Genomic DNA, 15,896 nt, shown 5'->3' with positions numbered 1-15,896 from the left:
GGGGGGGGAGGTTTCAGAAAGATGTGGAGACCACTCACAGAGGCACTGGCTCTACCAAGGGCCCTTGATCTGATCACCTACTACACCCTTTCTCCCTAGAACCTAGAAGCCTAAGAGTCCTCACCCCCCTGACACACTTTTGTAAGGATAATCAAACCCTAGAGTACCAGGGACCTTGGAGGCTTGTCCAACCTCTCCTCGCTTTACAGGTAAGGGAACTGAGGCCCGGAGACAGGAAGGGACTGTGTAAGACCATACAGGGAGTTACTTCTGAGATGGGGCTTCCACCAGGGGCTGCTGACTTCCAAACTTGCTCTTTCCTTTCTCCAGACTTACCGTAGACCTTCCTTTTCCCTTCTCGTTTTCCTTCTTTCTTTTCCTATTTTTCTCTCTTAAAAACCCCAAGAGGAAGAGAGCTGGGGAGTCAGGACAGGAACCAACAGGAGATGAAAACATGGGTGGGGTCAGAGGACAAGGCTCTGGGGCCCAAGGGTGAAGGCTGTGAGTGGGTGAGGACGGAGGGCCAGCAGGGATGGGGCGGGGGGGGGGAGGCTGGGCACAGGCAGGGGGCACAGAGCAGGGGCGGGAAGCACAGAGACAGACAGAGAGAGCTGCTCCCTGAGCTGTGTGGATGTTTATGCCTCTGCCCCTGGCCCTCCACCGGCCGGGTGCCACCCCGTCCCCCTGCCAAGCTCGGGCACCCTGGCCTCAACCATCAGTTCCTTTTCTTCTTCTCCTTCGCCAGCTTGGCTTCCTCAGCGTCCTGGTCCTTGATGAGTTTCACCCTCCTCTTGCCCAGTGGAGTCTTGAAGTACCAGTCCTGGTGGGAGGAGGAGGGGGAGGTGGGAGGGCATGAGCTCCACCCCCGGCTTCTGCCCCCCGACCTCGCCCTCCCCTTTCCACAGACATGCCCTCCGTGCCCTCTGCAGCACCAGCCGCCCGTTCTCCTCTCTTCCCTGGCTCAGGTGTCCTGCTAGAGCCCTGGGTTCCCTTGCTCCCCACCCAATACTCCAGACCACGGGGTCCGCCACGTCAGGGGCGAGCCCTCTCTCTGGCGCTCCCGCGGCCATCCAGACACCCGTGGGGCCCTGGTGGGCAGTGAGTGAGGTGGGGAAAGTGGGTGTCAGTGGGCACCAGGACCAACCACGGGCTCTTAATATCCAGGTGGCACTTTCAGACTCCTGCCCTTGAGGGCACCAGGTGAGCCCACATGCCCTTCCCTGTGATTTCTTGTCCCCTTCCCAGCTAAACTCCATGGGGGAGCAGAGGGAGGGGTCTCAAGGGGCTTCAGAGGCCTGACTCCCTGGTTAGTGCTGGCCCGTTACCCTCTCTCCTGGCCTCCCCGCTACCCCCACCCCCCAAAGCCTCACCTTCAGGGACTCCTCCTCCTCCCTGTACACCGGCCCCAGCTTTGCCAGGTGCCCCAGGAACTCTGAGGCCACCAGGGGCCGCTTGGACAGCTGCAGGACCCGCCGCTCGGTCAGCACTGAGTGGATGGCTTGGAGAATGTGACCGGGTGTGTAGCCATCGGACACCTTGGCCAGGGCACTGATGTCTAGGTTCTGGGTCACCTGGATTCCCCGGGCCTCTATCATCTGCCTCCAGAGCACTGCAGGCATCGGGGGAGGACACAGGGCGGGGAGTGGTGGTAGTGAGGTCTGCGCTTCTGGAGAGCGGCTCGGTGTTCATCAGTGCCTCTCCTCCCAGGAGGGTGAGAATCATCCTCTCCGCTTCACACGAGGAAATGAGACTCGGGGACTTATGTGGCCTGCCTGGTGCACGGAGCCAGGCCAGGACCCAGGCCCCTGGGCTGTTGGTCTAACTGCCCTTCGCTGCCATGGAGGCACCGTCTCAGAGAAGCAGTGGGCAGGGGAAGAAAGGCGAGCAGGCCCCGGCAGGCGTGGTCCCTGGATCCCTTGTCCAGCCGTCCCCACGTCACAGGGTCTCACCGTAGCGAGAGGCGTAATCGGGCCGTGGCATGAAGAGGATCCGTTCGTAGGTCCGGCACAGCCCCCTCATCTCCGCCAGCTGCGGCTGGTCAGTTGTCCCTATCAGCATCACGCGGTCTCCTGGGCTCAGCAGTCGCAGGGCCTTGGTGAGATCCTTCTTTATTCGCTTCGGATCCATCTGCTCTGGGGATGGGCGGGGGGAGAGACACGTGGCTTCTATGGACTTCTGAGTTCTCTCGGAGCACATGCCCACTCTCAGCCTCGCGTGGACACTGGGAGGTGGCCAGGGGCAGGCCAATCCTGCTTCCAGGATAAGGAAAGGGCAGCAGGAGGACAGGGAACTTGTCCAAGGCCCCACGGCGGGTGAGGTTTGGAGTTGACTTGAACAAGCCCAAGCCAGCCTTGCCATGGCTCCCACTGCTGCCCAGTCCCCGCACCTCCTTCTCTTCTTTTGGGACCCTCTTATAGAAATTCTTCTCAGCATTCCCAATCCAGATCACAGATGGCTGTAAGAGTCGAGCCACCTGGACAGGTCAGAGAATAAAAACCTGATGTCAGATGTCCCTGGGCAAGGGTCACCTCCCCGCCTGGTCCAAGGTCTGGCCTTGGAGCTTCGGCCCCCACTTCCCACGTGCCGCCCCTCTCGGCCTGCGGCCCTCCACCACACCTCCGTGTGAACAGAGTCCCCACCCTCCCTGCATGGTGAGGCTGCATATTAAGCCTCATCTCTACCATAAAAGAAACTGCTCTGCTCCCCACTTCCCCCCATGTCCCCCATCCCCAGGGCTTCAGGAATCCACAAGCTCCTAGCAGGGGCTGGTAGGGAGACCTCACCAGCTCCTGAAATCACACCAAATAGGCAGATGGGTGACCACCTAAGCATAAAGCCCACCCTGCTCTGTGCGCACAGCCTGAGAATGAGACGTGCCAAAGTCAGGGGACCCAGACCTTGAAGACGATATGCACTATCATCTGCACCCCCATCTTGCCAGGATATTTGCCCTGCAGGTTGCCAGGTGACAGGTCAAACAGGTTGGCACCAGTTTCTGTGCACACGGCCTTGACCAGCATCTTCTTCCCCATGCCAGAGGGGCCCACCAGGAGGATGGAGCGGATGAGGGGAGCCATGGAGTGTATATCTGGGGAGCCTGAGAGAGGAAACAAGGGCCAGAGGCAGGCAGTAGGCTGGTAGAGGACCGGCCTAGAAGCCACTGTGTGAGGTGAGGCCAAAGGCCCAGGCCTGGGTGGGAAGAAGTTCAGATCCTGGCTGCACTGCCGTCCCCCAGCGTGTGAGCTGTCCCCTAGGCAGGCATGCTGAGAGAGGCAGCCCAGAGGACTTCCAAGGGCTTCCCAGGTCTGATTATGAAGAGTTATATGCAGGGTCAGGAGGAGCCTTCCATCCCCTTCCAGTACCCTTCTGTTTTCTGTACCATCTCTTTCCACTTCTGGATGATGAAGGGGATGGAACTAAAGGGCCTAAGACCAACCGCTTCAGAAAAATCCTGGTCTTCTGGGAAGGGGACAGACTATGGGATATCACTTTGGGTTGGGTAAGGGGCCAGAAAATTGGACTCCTCAGTAGATCAAGGGTCCACATGACTTCTGCGGTGGCCCAGTCTGGGTGTGACCTCCAGCAGGGCCTGCGGAAGGCAGGAGGAGTCCAGCATGCGTCCATGGCACAGGGGACGTGCCCACCTCAGCCACCCTGACACGCACCCCAGTTCCCCCAAGAGCCACCTGCCAGCGTTGGCTCTTCCTGCTCCCCAGGGCATCTCACCAAGCCGAAGGATCCCATACAAGGCCACGTTCTGTCGTATGTCAAACAGGGAAGGCATAGGTAACTTGTTGGCCAGATTCAGAACGGATCCAAGATAGAGGTAGTCACCTGGGGGGACAGGTGAGTGGCATCCACCAGGGCAGGGCCAAGAGAGAGCCATGTGAGGAAAAGGCTCACTGCAGGGGTGGTAGCCAGCCACGGGGAGGGCCGTGGCCGGGCACCGGTCCTCAGCCTGGGAGCAGGCTCTGGGGAGGGGTCTCACCAATGTAATCTTTCAAGGCCACTCTCTCGCTCTTCCTTAGAAAGCCAAAGACAACGAGCTCTTCAAACAGAGAGTCCACAGACCTGCAGAGGAGGGCCCCCAAGGGTGAAGGGACGTGGAGGCAGAGATGAGTGGCATGGTGCTACAGGCTTGAGGTCAAAAATACCCATAGTGCCACTGGACAGCCAGCACCAGAAGGCACAGCACCTACCCACCAGCCCAGAAGGCCGTCTGCCCACAGTGGGTGCTCTGTGGGTTGAGTGGGGTGTGAGAAGGACCAGTGCCCTCTGCGACCCCTCAGTCTACTCATGGCCCAAAGTTCCACCATCAGAACCCAGTCATTTGGGCAACATATCACCCTCTTTCTAGAAATCACATTGGATGTATACGCTCCCGGAAGGGGTGGCCGTTAAAGCAACGACATCCAGGGCTCGAGACCCACTTTATCAAAGAAGTGAGTAGACAGCGACCACTGGCAAGTTCCCCAAGGCCCCAGAGTGGATTCCAGGGGGAGATGGCTTTGGTGGGGAAAGCTGATTAAGGCACAAGGCTGCAGGGGGGACGGGAAGGAGGGAGCACTGAGGACAATCCCCCACTCACATCTTCCTCTGCACCACCATTTTCAAAACACTTTCTCATGCTTCTATTTGACCCTCACAGCTACCCTGTGGGTTTGGCAGGGTGGGCACTTGGTTAACGAGGACAGGGAGTCAGAGAGGTTAAGTGACTTTCTCCAGGGCACAGAGCTACAGAACCAGGACCGGAAGTCTGATCAGTCCTGGGCCAGGGTTTGCTCCACCACCCACGATAACGTAAAGGGTCTGCTACCTGTTTGGGGTCAGATCTTTTTCCTTCTTCTTCTTCCCAGCTTTCTTCCCAGTCTTTTTCTGGTTGGAAACAAGCATACGGGCAATCGTCCTCTGGTCCTTGCGTCCCCTGCCGTGTGCGCGTCCGTGTCCCAGCCGTCGCCCCTCATCTTGCCTTCGGATGCTTCAAGGGTCTCCCCTCCTCCCTGTCCACGGCCAGGCGCAGGCTCTTCAGCTCTTGACGCATCAGCTCATCCACCTGGGGGGACAGCGGGAGCACGGTGGGGCAGCCAGGGGCTGGAGAGGACAGGTGGGAGGGGTGAGGCCTGGGACGGGGTGGACAGGAGGAGGGCAGCCTCAGAGAAGAGCGAGACTAGCCCAGGGAAGGCAGCAGGGGTGCCCACCGACAACCTTCCGGCACACCCTTCTGGGACCTGCAGGCTTTGCCCTTCTCCCCCTGCCCCTGTCTCCCTGCACCGGTCCACACCCAGTGCCCTTGCCTGGCATCGACCTGGGGAGAAGCTCCAGGATGGGGTCAGTTGGCTTTCAGTTCAAGCCCCAGACCCACCCTTCAAAGTCTATGTGACGTGAGCAGTTGCAGACAGGTCAGCCCGTGGTCTGACCTCAGGAAAATCATGGCGCCCCCGTCAGGGCTGCTGGAAAGGCCACATGATCTAATGCTCCCAAGGTAGGCCCTGCGGCCGCACAGCAGGAGCTCTTTAAGGGTTGCTGGGAGGGATGGCGGGTGTGACCCTGGCTCAGAGCCCCTCTGCTCTGACCCCGGGGAGAGAAGGACCAGGGAGACGCAGAGGATGATGGAGGATGATGGAGCCCGAGATGGACCGAGCTGGAGCTAAAATGACACAGCGCATAGAGGCTGCTAGAGAAGAGGGGCAGGCCAGGGGCTGGAGGGGAAGAGCCCGAAGCCGTGGAGGCCTGGGGGTAGGGGGAGGGCCCTGAGCCAGCTCGCTCACCTGTATCCGGATCTCATGCTCTACTTCCTTCCTCTTCTCCACCCGGAGCGTCTCGGCGTCAAAACTCTGTTTCGGGTATATACTCCCATACTGGCTCTTCCACACACCTAACCGTGGAGAGCCGGGCAGAGGCATGACGGTCAGAGTCGCAGGGCACCCACACACCCGGCCAGGAACCTGACCCAGGCTGGGACCTCCATCCTCACAGGGCTGTCTGGCACTGCTTCTCCCCAGACCACCGAGGCCTGACCCCAAGGCACAACTCCCTCACCCAGGGAATCGCACTCCACGCTTCCGTCCCCCTTTGGCATCCTCTCCTCGGCCTGCACACCCACACACCCACACTGCCGCCGCACGATCCCAGAGCACGTAGACCCACTTTCCCCAGGACCCAAGGTCACCCCAAGCCCTCCCAAGGCCTGGACACTCTTCCCCAGCCCCCTCCCGCCTTACTCATGTACTCCTCATGTCCGGCATGGATCACGGGTATAAATCTGGATGGCCACACTTTCAGCATTGTGTCTGCTTCCTAGAATAGAAACATCCTTTGATCTCGACCCCTCATGGTCTCTGACCCTTACTCTCCTCCGACCAGCCCCCCACCGGGAATCTCCTCAGACTCTGTGCCCCCCGCCCACTTGGTCCACATCAAGGTGTTTACCCCCTTCCTGGTCTTCTCGTTCTTCCCTTTCTTTTGCTTCCCCTCTTTTTTCTCCTTTTCTTTTTCCTTATTTTTCTCTTGGTCCTTTTTTTTGCTCTCCTGGATCTGTGCCTCCAGTTCCATTTTTACCTGTGACCAGTGATGGAAGGCATTTCAGGGAAGACCAGCGGGATGCTACAGGACCAGAACCCAGGCCCGAAACAGGGGTGGACTGGGGTCACTTGTGGGGTCCAGATAGCCGAGAGTCCAGAGACGTCCCTGGGGTCCAGCAGGAAAGAGGTGTTTCGATCAGCGCTGCTACTCTTTCTTGGCCCGTGGGGATTTGGAGCCACAAGGAGTCTCACCAGACATGCTTTCTCTCCCTGGCCAAAGATGTCTTCTCTAGACACAGGCACCCCCTCCCCCGCCACGCAGTCTTGCTAGCTACATGTATGTCCTCCAGCCACATCGGCCTCCACTGAGGCTGACCTTCCCCCCACCCTACTGCCCCCCTCAGTTTACACTCAGTACTGGCTGGAACCTCAGACCCCGCCTACCACAGAAAGTCTCCTGTCTCCACCTAGAGGGTACCTGTTCTGGAGTCTTGTCTGCAAAGATCAGGTAGGATCCACCTCTAGGCTCGTCTGGATAATCAGGGAACCGACCAGTAAGGGCACTAAGTAAACATAAAATGGTCAGAGAGATGAACAGGTGGGTGGATGGACAGATGGATGGACGATAGATGGGTAGACGGATGGATAGAAGAATGGGTAAACGGATAGACAGTTAAATAGAGAGAAGGAAGAAGAAAGAAAAAGGACCAGGGGGATAGAGGACAAGAGGGAAGGAACAGAGAGTTACAGATTAGAAAGGAGAGACTCCTCAGGGGGCATCCATGGATGCTTTCCCATCTAGTTTTGGCATTTTCTCGTCCATCCAGGGAAACGAGAAGTCATGGGCAGCGATGGTCCTGTGGGTTGGGGGCCCCAGGTTTAAGTCAGGGGTTTGAGCAGCAAGGGAAGGGGGATGGGAGTGGATGGAGAAAAGGGCCCAGTCTGGACTAGAGAACAGACAGGTGTGGGGACATGGTGTGGAGGATGGAAAGAGGGGTTGAAGGTTGGGTCAGCTGAGGCTGGAGACACTGACTGGCATTCAATAAACCACTGTCGGATTTGCTCCTTCAATTTCTCCTTCATGTCAGGCCCCTCTGTCTCTTTGAGAGCATCATGGGTCTTCACCATCGCCAACTGGAACTCTTCCTCCTTCTCCATCTGGTGGATCCTTCGGATATCTTCCCCAAGGCCGGCTTGATATGAGACACCCGCGTTCTCCACCTGGCTTGGTGGCGAGGGGAGCTGGGGAAGTGGAGAGGAGGCCCAGGGACTCAGGAGTGGGAGTACAGAGGGCCCAGGCCCTGGCCTCAGGGACACACACCTGCCCCCCTGCTCCCCCAGCACCCCCGCACACGTGAGGCCCCGCATACACGCCCACACGGAACAACGGCCATGCCTGCATCAGGAGAAATTGTGTTTGGAGCCAAAACTCGCCTGTGTAAATTACTCTGATAATGAGTTTGCGAGATGCATCTGGGCTGGCCCCCCTGCCCGTTCCCCCCAGTACACCCTCCCCTGTGGGCCTCCGGCCCCAGCCCCCACCCACACCCCCGCCCCAGCGGCCCATGTTGGCAGCCGCTCTCGCAGCCACTTTCCCGCCTCATTGGCTCCCAAATGTATTTTAAATATCACTCTGCGCAGAGACAATTACTGAAAACGCTGAGCTCACACTGCTGATGGGCCCGGGCGGCCAGGCTCATTCCTCACCCACCACCATGCCATGCCCCCCCTTCCCTCCAAGGCCCGACCCTGGCTTCCCTCTGCCTGCTCTTGTCTCCTGGGGGTCCAGCTCTCTGAACCCCCAAGTCTGACCTCCACTCCCACGTTGTGCCCCCGATCCTTCCTTCCTTCTGAAGCCCCCAAGCCTCCAGCAATAGCCACCCCGGCCCTTGTCTCTGGCCCCTTCGGTGCCCCAGCCCAGCCTCTCCCCAACTCCCTTTCTCAGGAGGCCTTCACAGGTTCTGCCCGCTGCAAAGCTCCCTCTCAGGGATCACACCCCTCATCCCCACCACGGCTTTCTTTCCAAAGTCAGCAGAGACTAGCCAGAAGTAAGATCCAGCAGAGAGAAGGGGACAGAGGTTGTGCGGGGAGTGGGGCCTGTTCAGCACAAGCGCTGGGGGCTGCCCCTCTTACCACCCCCGCTCCCCTAGGGGCACACTCCTGCTCACAGACCAGGTAACGCTCGGCTAGACTCCCTGCATAGCAGAGGAGAAGCCAGTCTGGGCCCCTCAGAGCAAGTGGGGAGACTGTCGCCTGAAACACTCTGCTGTGAGAGGGATATGCTCCCATCCCACCCTGGCCCCTGTGGTTCTCCCAGAGGCTATAAGAGCCCTGGAGGGGGGCTCCCACCAGCCTTGTGTCTCCTCCCTCCTCTGGGTGCACCCACTCAGCTTCTCCTTCTGGCCAGGGGCAAGAACAGGAGGTCCAGAATGCTCTGTGCTACCATGCCTCGTCCCACCCCACATGTGAGATCCTCCCAAGGGTTTTAGAGGGGGAGGGGTACAAAGGGACGGGGCTTGGTGGTGGCTTTCTGGTCCTTCCCGCTCTTTCTCAAACCCTGAAGGATCCTTTAACCAGGATCCCCAGGCCTGAACCCCTCCACTCATGCCAAGCACAGTCCCGAGCGGAGGGAGTTGTGGGCAGTGAGGAGCTGTATGGGGGGCACAGAGGGACAAAAAAGAGGGGAGGGACCCCATGCACTAGCCCGGCCCTAGCCCCTGTCCGGGGTGAGGCGGGGGCTTACCATGCCAATGAACTCCATCTCCGTTCGCCGGTCCTGCTGAGTACGCTTCCTCTGGAGGTAACCCTTCCACACCTGGGGGGACACATGGGCCGAGACACGCCCCCCACTGCATTTCTGCAGGGATGCAGCTTGTGTGATCAGCCCCAGGGAGAAGCAGCAGCCACTCGCAAGGAAAGGTCTGGCTAGGGGAGCTCTGGGGTGGGAGGTGGGGGAGGAGTGCCAGGGAGGACACCTCCCAGGGCAGCCTGTGGGCAAGCGGCACCCGGAGCAGGAGCAGCCCAGGACAGGGCGGGGCCGGTAGGCACCCACGCGGCCCAGCTCCAAGGCTTTGCTCCCTCAGGGGTCCCTAGGAATACCCTCCTTCTCATCCCCACCCTCTAATCTGCTGTGTCTTTTTGAGGTCAAGTTCAAATACCACCTTCCCCCAGAAGCACTCCCACTCTCACTTCTCAGAATTCCCACACCATCTGGAATACACACTTGATCCCCCCCCTCCCCCGGGCATGTAGACATCGGTCCTGTAAGGGCTGTGGAGCTCCCCTGATGAATTCCTACAGTTTTGACCCAAGGAAACTGAGGCTGGAGACAGGACATGGCCTCTCCCGGGTCTAAGAGCCCATTTGGGCAGAGCTCAGACAGGGCCAGGGTTCCTGACTCCTTGCCCAGTGCTCTTCTCCCACGCCTCCGGCCACTCTCAGCTCCAAGGACTGCCCAGTACCAGTGGGGTGGGGGCGGGGCACTGGGCAGGGGGCACTGGCCAGGTGGGTTCTGTTCCATAACAGAGCCTCAGAGAGCAGCCTCTGTGTCCACAGTATTTCTATATTCTCGATGTTTAGCAACAGGGACAAAATGACTTGCTTTGGCTTTTACGGGAGAAGAGGGGCTCTCTCTTTGGGGCTAACCTTCCTCCTTGAAGGGTTTGCTTTAGCGGGCCCTGGGAGCAGGAGCTGCTCCTCATCCATGGGCCAGCCCGGCATTAGTACAGTCACCCAGGTGCAGGGGACTCAGATGGGCATGCTCCGTGCACTGATTAAAAATCTAAAAATCTAGGGACACCTGGGTGGCTCAGTTGGTGAAGCGTCTGCCTTCGGCTCAGATCATGACCCCAGGGTCCTGGGATCGAGCCACATGTTGGGCTCCCTGCTCAGCTGGGAACCTCCCACTCCCTCTCCTGCTTGTGCTCTCTCTCTCCGTCAAATAAATAAAATCTTTTTAAAAAATCTAAAAATCGATCCCATTTGGAGGGTATATATCTTCTTGAGTTATTATTTGTTAGTTGGTTGGTTTGCTTCTGGGCTTTGGTGGAAAGGAGTTCTAAGTTTCCTCTCTCGGGCTAGCAGACAGTCCCTGAGGCATTGGGGCTTGAGAGAGAAGCTGCGAGAAGATGTTCATTGGAGACAGAAAGACCAGCCCCACGCCAGCAGTTCTGGGCCTACTTCTGGAAAGAAAAAGTGGCAAGGGATGTCCTGTGACAGGACAGGGCAGCGATCTCAGGACCTATGATGCTGCAGGAGCAAAGGGTTCCCTTTCTGCACTGGAATTTTCCTAGGGCCCCTCCAGCCTCCTCAAGCTGGTAACTGCTACCAAACGGAGTAGGCCTGTGTCAGCAGGACTCAGGGATGAGAGAGCCCCCCCCACACACACACAGGGACAGCAAGAGCTGAGAGCTGCGGAATGGCCACCCGGAATAGAAGAGAGGGGTGACCACCGGGACGGTAAGAAGGCCCAGGGACACCTAGGGATGGGGCTGGGTTTGCTGCAGTGGGGCAGATGGGATGTGATGATGTTATTTCCATGGTAAAGGGTGACCCAGATGGCACAGCCTTTGAGGACATCTGGGTCACATCAGTTCTCAGACTCTGTTTTGTTCTTCACCATTCCTTTTACCTCAGCTGCCAGGAGTCTCAGGATCCATTTTAGTGACTCATCGTTAACAGTCTTACGAGTTTCCGGAATGATCATCTACTCTGTTCTGCTACCTTGTTATGGATCTTTCTCCCCTAATTTTAATGATCCTTCTCTTTCTGGGGCTTTTATAAGATGTAGCACAAGATACAAGCTTATTAACTGACTACGTCTCCAGTTTAGGATCTGGTTATGGGGGTAACAGAATCCAAGCACCAGCACCTCTGTCCTCAGTTGCTGAGCCAGGCAGTCTTCCTGGAAGAGGTGACTCAGCTCTGACTTTCCTCCTGGGTGCTGGGGGGTTACCTTCTGTACGGTGATAGCTGCTTCATTCTGATTGAACTTGTGCCAACCGTCCTCTCGAATCTTCCGATCCCGCTCCTCCTCTTTCCGAATCTCTCGCATGAAGGTGGCTCGGAGCCGGCCTTGCCTGGCCCGCTCAGCCCTTTGTAGTAAGATTATGGCCTCGGTCCGGTGCATTTCTGGAAAACCCTGGCCACAGCAGGGGCAAATGAGCCGGAGAGGATGAGAGAGGGCTTGTATCCAGGCTAGCAGCTGGGACACCATCCACCAAAGGACATGCTGGGGACATGGTCCTCCCAAAACATCTCAGTTCCCAAATCCTGTCCCCTATCTTGGTGTCAGAAGGTTTCAAGGAGCACGAGAGCATCTTTGAAGCAGGCCAGAGATTACCCAAAGAGCACTCTGAGGTGGGTAAAGGGCAGGGCAAGTCTCCTCTGTGTCCGGGAAGATGGCATCTCTGTTCTGGGAGGGGTATATGAGAGGAGTCTGGGAGGGTGTCTCCCTGACTTACCCCCTTAGCGGTCACTGGCTCCATTCTGGACAGGATCTCTGCCAGCATCAGCTCGCGCTCCTTCAGAATGGTGGACTGCTCCAGCAGAAAGTATTTGGGGATTGGAACCTCCAGGTCTGCCTTTGGGACAATATGGGGGAAGGAGGGTCAGGACTCAAAATCTGGGCCATCTGGCTGATCCTACCATTTTAGCTGCTCATATAGACACTGGTGATGGTTTCCCTCATCTTAGAGCCCCGGGGTGGGAGATTTATGGGTTATGGACAGCTGCCCCTGAGCTCATCCCTCCATCCCCCTGCCCCACCATGTAACCGAGCTGAATTCTGGAGGATCATGATAGTAATGGGCAGTGGCTCCAATCCTGACTGTGCATCCGAATCAACTGGGAAGCTCTTACAATGCAGACTCCTAGGCCCTCCCCAGACTACCACCTCAGAATGGCAGCGGCTGGAGAATCTGCTTTTGTTAGTTTGTTTTTTCAAGTCCACAGCTGAGTGTGATGCAGCCGGTCTGAAAACTCTGAGATTTCCTCCGATGGGGAGCAGTGAACCGTGACCTTAGGGCCCACTGGAGACTGGTGCATTCACATCACCTTCGGGGCTTGTTAAAATGCAGGAGCGGATTACTGGGTTTGAGCTGTGGTCCGAGATTCTGCATTTCTAGCAAAGTCCTAGCAACACCGGTGTTGATGATCCAAGAACCACACGTTGAGAAGCAAGCCTCTAGGGAATGGTCTTCACCAAACGCCTGAAGTTGGTGGGTATTCCCAGCCCTGGGGGGCCTCCAGTCTGACTCTCTAGCCATCCCCGCAACGACTTGCATGCACCTCCTCTTCTGAAACCCTTGTCCCGACCAAACCCCATCCTCTGATCTGCCCCGTCCTCCTTCCCTTGCAGAGGTCCCAACACCAGGGTTGTCCTTGGGAGGTCAGGACCAGCTCCAGCCTCTGCCCGCCCTCCTGCCCCAGGTGGTGGAGGCATGGCTCCGTGTCCGCGGGAGGTCAAGGCCACGGGCTAGCCCCCCCACCCCTCCCCCCTCCCCCGTGGGCGTGGCTCCGCTGCGTGGCCCGCGCACCGGGGTGAGCTTGAGGTCCTGTAGCACGCGGTCCAGGCAGTGGTATTCGCTCAGGTCGGCGCGCACCAGGTCGTCCTTGAGCTCCAGCACGCGGCCCGCCACGCTGTCCAGCAGCCGCCGCAGCAGCCGCCGCTTCTGCGGCTGTACCATCTGGTCGTAGAGGGTGTCGAACCGGCGCATCAGCCCGAGGTAGGACAGGTAGATCGAGGAGAGCCTGTACTGGAAGGACTGCCGCTCCCTGGGGGACACGGGTTCCAGCAGGGGCTGCTCCTGGTCCAGCAGCTCTTGCAGGGTCACGTGGGAGGAGTCCCAGAGGCGTTGGTAAGCTCTGGAGGGGAGGGGAGATGGGACAGCAGGCCTGGGGTGATCTGGGCCTTGGAGGAGTGGGGCAGTGAAGGGGGGTGGGGAAGATGGGCTCTGCCGAGGCTTTTGAGGAGTGTGAACTCGGGGTTCCAGAGGTGTGCAGTAAGGTTACTCATGGTGAGGAGGGGTCCTGGGGGGGGGGGCGTGAGGTGGCAGTGAAGAGAACACATGTCGTGGCCTGGAGCACACGGGACATTGGGATCACTGGGAGGAGGAAGGCCACAATGGATTAGCAAGGAGGATGAAGGATAGGCATGGCCCTTAGGGGCTCCCTGGAAGGAAGAGGCCTCTTGGAGTCTGCAGTCCGTCCCTCCCGGGAGAGCGTGCAGCCCAGGAATGCTGCAGGGGTCTAGAATGGTGAGGGGGAAGGGGGGGTGTGGAGGAGTGTAGAGAAGGGTCCCTTCCCCCGATTCTGGAATCAGTAGTTCAAGGAAAGTCTGAGGAGTGAAAGCTGACCCCAGACCGGAGCAGCCAGGGGCCGCTGTGTGAATGTCCGGGGCCCAGCCAGGGCTGGCCCAGCCCAGAAACCCCGTCTCCCCATCATCCCTTCTCCCATCCACCTGCCCCGGCCCTGGGGGCTCCACTCGTGCTCCTCACTCACCCCTCAGACATGGGGCCCACTTCTCACAGTTCCCTTTTTGAGCTGGTCATGCAGTCCACAGAAACTATGGCTCCACCTTGACTCCACCCTCCCCCCCCAAAGCCAGAACAGCCCAGTTTGGAGAGTTCCATCCCATTGTCTCAACGTTCTAAGGCTGTGAGGGGAGGGGGCAGCAGGTACAGGACTGGGGACCCTTATCTCAGAGGATGTTCCCATAGCAAGCCTTGGAAGGCTAGGGCAGAGGGTGGGGTCAGCCGTGGCTTCTTTTCTTGGAGGATCAAATAAAAGAGTTGCTGTTTGAAGTCACCCTGAGAGCTGTGAGGCTGTGGGTGAAGGTTAGCCCTAAAGGCATTCATTTTTCCAACCACACTTCTCAGCTGGAGGAACCCTGTTCTCCTTCATTCAGAGCCAGCCTCCTTGGCTCTTACTGATGACTGTCCTGGAGGCAGGTGTGATGTGAGGGGGAAGGGGCACTGGAGTTGCGGTCAGAAGGTCCGGGTTCAGGCCTCGAGGTCACGACCCCTTGAGATGAGCACAAGCACACCTGTTTCCCTGGGGTCTGATCGCACTTCACATGGTTCATGTGAACTGTGCCTGTGCAAAGAATGACATTAGAAAGAGTAGCAGATGGGACCCAGTGGTCTTTGGGGCTCATTCTGAGCTGTCTGTGGGATACCCCATCGGGGCTACAGGCTCAGGAGACCATTCTTTGGAAAATACAAAACATAGCGGCAGAACCCTGACTCTGGTCAGCTGAGGGTGACCTTTTTGATTCGGTGTTAAGTAGGGACATATGAATAAATAAGGCACAGAGCAAAGGAAAGGGAGAGAAAGGGAAGAGCAGCAAAGAGGAGCAAGAGAGGAGGAGTTCCGTGACTTTCATGTGCATGCAAATTACCCGAGATCTCATCAAAAATGCAGATGCTAATTCCACGATCTGACTGATCTGACTTGGGTCTCTGAGTCACACCGTAGCAAGGTATGAAACGCAGTGGCAGTGGGGAAGAGCCGGGGCTCAGGGGCCAGATCTCCTGGGCCCTCCCCTTTCTAGCTGTGGGACTAAAACGTGGGTTAGGCTTGGCCTCCAAGAAAATGTGTCAAGGATGTAGGATGGCATCCAGAGGTCAGCCCCCGTTACAGTGAGCCTATTCCGTACATGAAGGGGACAAGCTGTGACTGTCCAGTGGCAAAGGGAAGATAAAGGATTTTGCACTTGTTCACTGAATGCAACCCCTTCACCCCACCCCCTCACAGCTTGGGAGGGAATTTGTGGGTCATACGCCCACAAGATAGAGCAGAGGCCGAGTGAGAGAGAAAAAGCAAGTGTGAGCAAATGTGAGGTGGTGAAACTAGGGGAAGGATATACAAGTCGTCATTGTACTTTCTTGCAATTGTTCTGTGGGTTTGAGATTTTCAACATAGTTTGGGAAAAAGAGAGGGGTCTCAAATATTCCTACCAATGTCCTGAAATTAGGGGGAAGAAAACAATAGGGGAAAGCAAACAAGTCCTATAGATCCCAGCAGGTTATTGAAAAGCCTTCCATTTCGTATCTTGAAGAAAAACATCTATGTGGCCCCGGTGCCCAGCACAGGACAAAGATGGTAGTTTGCCAGGAAAGGCATCACGAAACCATGGCCTAAGGGAGTGAACACACAGCCTATCGGGGATTCTAATCCAGATCCCAAGTCTTACTAAAGCTCGAGTTAGAGCTTTGCGTGTGTACAAAGCACTGTCACACGCTGCTCACGGGGCACACTCAGAAAGCAGTATTCAAAAAGTATGAGTAAGTAGCATTCCACCCTGTGGCCATAAAAAGGGACCACGCCCTTGGCCCCACATCACACGCCCCTTCTCAAATCACCACAGTGCGCGGG

The 15,896-nt window shown here is 57.6% G+C and overlaps 1 protein-coding gene across 1 annotated transcript; it reads right to left on the bottom strand.

Moving 5' to 3' along the window:
* Positions 1-715: 715 nt before the first annotated feature.
* On the bottom strand, positions 716-14,032 carry IQCA1L (IQ motif containing with AAA domain 1 like). The gene is made up of 19 exons (XM_040644528.1): positions 14,022-14,032; positions 13,058-13,385; positions 11,984-12,103; positions 11,476-11,661; positions 9,265-9,336; positions 7,555-7,763; positions 7,000-7,084; positions 6,430-6,558; positions 6,222-6,297; positions 5,769-5,875; positions 4,970-5,053; positions 4,817-4,875; positions 3,989-4,071; positions 3,727-3,834; positions 2,898-3,097; positions 2,387-2,473; positions 1,950-2,127; positions 1,371-1,609; positions 716-820 (listed from the first exon to the last, which is right to left on the bottom strand). Exons 1-19 carry the CDS (start codon positions 14,030-14,032, stop codon positions 716-718), a joined length of 2,466 nt encoding a protein of 821 aa, XP_040500462.1.
* Positions 14,033-15,896: the final 1,864 nt, after the last annotated feature.

The sequence above is a fragment of the Ursus maritimus genome, unplaced genomic scaffold (assembly GCF_017311325.1).
Source record: "Ursus maritimus isolate PB19 unplaced genomic scaffold, ASM1731132v1 scaffold_3, whole genome shotgun sequence".
NCBI classification, from domain to species: Eukaryota; Metazoa; Chordata; class Mammalia; order Carnivora; family Ursidae; genus Ursus; species Ursus maritimus.
The sequence above is the reverse complement of the archived record's forward strand: the minus strand, read 5'-3'. Positions and strand labels throughout refer to the sequence as shown.